Consider the following 3,047-nt stretch of genomic DNA (forward strand, 5'->3'; position numbering starts at 1 on the left):
GATTGTGGCTCAATGGCAATATTTTTCCGTGAAAGGCAATTACATTTCAGCTTTCAAAGCCATTTTGTTTCATATCAAAATATTGTTTCTGTCGCAACCGCTACGATTAATTGGCATGCATTTTTTTTAAATCACACTGTCCCGTCAAGTTAGCTCGAATATCTTATTTTTCAGTCGAGAAATGTAATTTTGAAATTTAAAATTTACTATGGTGTATTTTTCTCAAAAACATATGCCTCAAAACATATGATATATAAAAAAATATAATTCATTTATAAACAATATATGATATAATAAAATAAAATGTCTATCATACTTGGGCGTACAAAATTTTGGATTCTTATTTATCTTTCGTGACAACTGGAGAGGCAATTATGGAGGATTTTTTTTTTTCATTTTACAAAATTTAATATTAAGGTCGAAAATAAGGCAATAATTTTTTTGTTGTAATTTGTTCAGGCAATTGAACTCTCTTAAAAAACGCTTATTCATTTGGTAGAGACTTTGGCCATTGGTTGACTTGAATTTGTTGTAAAATTTATTTCGGAGGTTCCATTACCACTATTCATTGCCATTACCATTATTATTACGTACAATGACAAACACAAAAAGGAATACTAATGGCTAGGCTAGAATAAACATGAAATAATTTTTTGATGTTATATTATTTTCATTTAGGCCCTAAAAAGATTAATAAATAGCCAAAATAAAATGTTGTTCCTTGCTTCTAATTGGCATTTAATCGTCGTTTAACATTAAAAGGAGATTAAAATCAGTTGTATTTTACTTTTTCATGGGAGCAAGTTTTTTAAAAAAAAAAACAAAAAAAAAAAATACGCTGCAAAACGAACGTAAAAATTGTCTTTTGGCGTGTCCCATATAATGGACAATTCCAAAGAAAGGGTTAGGAGCAACACGAAGTTATGCAGTACGAAACTATCTATAAATGAAACGAAGTAGTGTGGCCCAGGCGAACTCCTTGAACGCAGTTCAAATATTAACTCACAGAAGATACTGGTCATGCAAAATATTTATTAGCTGATGGCTAGTGTGTGTCTGCTTCTCCACTGCTGCTACTAGTTAATAATATTCTATATTGGTATTGGTTATTAAATTCCTCAAAACGCAATTTTCATGTACAATACCCAACAAGCATTTCAGTAAACGTTTTTAAAAATAACTTAAATTAAGTTTGCTATAATAAGCGTTAAATAAGCATTTTTAATATTAAGCTTATTAAAAGTTTTTTCAAACAAACCTTTAATAAGTTTTGAGAGCGAATGTTTATAAATAACTTAAACTTATAAATGAAATGTAAATGCCAACGACATGAACTAGTAAATATAAAATTTTTTCAATCGTAAGTGACGTGTTTACGTTTTTTAAAATATATTATTAAAAGAAAAAATTAAATAAAACCAATGCGGTAAAACAAGAAAATCCAATCCAGGACCCGCTGCGCTAATCGGTGGAGCATTCGAGTCTTCAAATGATGAGTTCCCCTTATCCTTTCTTAGTTTAACATTCAATTAAAAACGTATTAAATTTTTTTCAGAAAAGTTCATCAATGAGAATGGCGGCGATAAAGCGCAATATATAGCTGCATCGATGTCCCTTTTCCAATTTGCCAATAACCGCAAGTAATTGAAAGCACGCAACAAGATGTAATAATTAACTTTTTTATGCTTAATTTGTATGTGTTATTGTGAATTTGTATGCTAAAATGTCTATTCCCTATTTATATTTTCGCGACTGTAGATGAGTCCGCGGAAAATTCGCATTTCGTTTAGTTTCTAGATGTTAAGCAATCTATGTATGAGGTTTTAATGAAATATCTTTAAATAAAGGGTTATAAAAATGTTTATAAAAAGCTTTCTTTTGAAAATTTTTAGTAAGTTTATATTGATACGCTTATATAAAACTTTTTTTGAACCTTTATTATAAGTTTACACTTTTACGCTTATAAAAAGCTTTCTTTTGAACATTTATTACAAGTTTATATTTCTACGCTTATAACCAATGTTCCTTTTCGATTATATTACGCTTACTTTCAAGCGTTTTATAAACAAAAAATCAACGTTTTGTAAGCTTAATGTTTATAATTGAAAACTTAAAAAAAACTTTCTTTAAGTTTATTTTGCTTGTTGGGTATGCAATAAAGTTTTATTTTTTGAAGTAAGGACTTTTTTTTACTGGCACAGGGGGACTTGAAATTTAATGAAGTGAAAAACCGGCACCATGCGAGACCTTTCTTCCCTCAGAAACGGCTGGACAAATTTAGATGAAATCCATAGTAGTACTTAAAAGTAAAAGAGTTTTTTCTTTTCGAAATTCAAAGAAACGATTTCGTTTTTTAAATAACGGGAATGTAATCCTTTGAGGAGTAAAGATTCAACTAATTCTGACCACTCCTTCTATTTTTGCCATTATTTTATATGGAGTCGGTGCACTGTGTGGCGTAATTAATGCAATCCGCTTATTTTTGTGTTGGTGCTTTTGTTTGGGATATTCACCGCCGCATTTAAGTCAGTTGCTAATGGCAACAAATTTGTAGTAACAATAACACCGGCTGCATTTCGTATTTGTAAGTATATGAATTACATAGTTACAGGATTATGCCAGAGAGTGTATTTACTTCCAACCAAGAAACAAATCAGATTTTCGATTAAGCAGACTATTTACAGTTATTCAAAATGTTACATCAAGGAATAATACTACGAGAAGGACATGTTACGCGTACCATTTATAATTTGGTGAGAATTCTTTTCATACAGGTTTCAGTCAGGTTTTGTGATATTTATGTCCTTTAGATAAAGGACAAGCGTTACGATGATGTAATCGAGTGCATGGTCAATTTTGGCGAAGCAGCCAACACCAGAGCTGGTCTTTCCACATTGGGCTACTGCTACTATCACGCGCAGAAATACGAGGAGGCTGCAACTTGCTATGAGCAATTGTGTACGCTGGAGCCGAAGGAAGCGAAATATAAGTAAATTGGGGGGATTAAATTCAGTGCAAAAGAGAAGCGACTTAATGAAAAAACTCCA

The 3,047-nt window shown here is 31.1% G+C and overlaps 1 protein-coding gene across 1 annotated transcript in view; it reads left to right on the forward strand.

The window, feature by feature from the left end:
* The first annotated feature begins 2,693 nt into the window (after positions 1-2,693).
* Positions 2,694-3,047, forward strand: part of LOC118745699 (tetratricopeptide repeat protein 30 homolog) — a 5,676-nt gene continuing 5,322 nt past the window's right edge. The window contains exons 1-2 of the mRNA XM_036479302.1: positions 2,694-2,753; positions 2,811-2,989. Of these exons, the coding sequence (XP_036335195.1) occupies positions 2,694-2,753; positions 2,811-2,989 (239 nt within the window). The remainder of the gene's footprint in view (positions 2,754-2,810; positions 2,990-3,047) is intronic.

The sequence above is a fragment of the Rhagoletis pomonella genome, unplaced genomic scaffold, assembly GCF_013731165.1.
Source record: "Rhagoletis pomonella isolate Grant_MI unplaced genomic scaffold, Rhpom_1.0 Rhpom_scaffold_00001, whole genome shotgun sequence".
Taxonomy (NCBI): Eukaryota; Metazoa; Arthropoda; class Insecta; order Diptera; family Tephritidae; genus Rhagoletis; species Rhagoletis pomonella.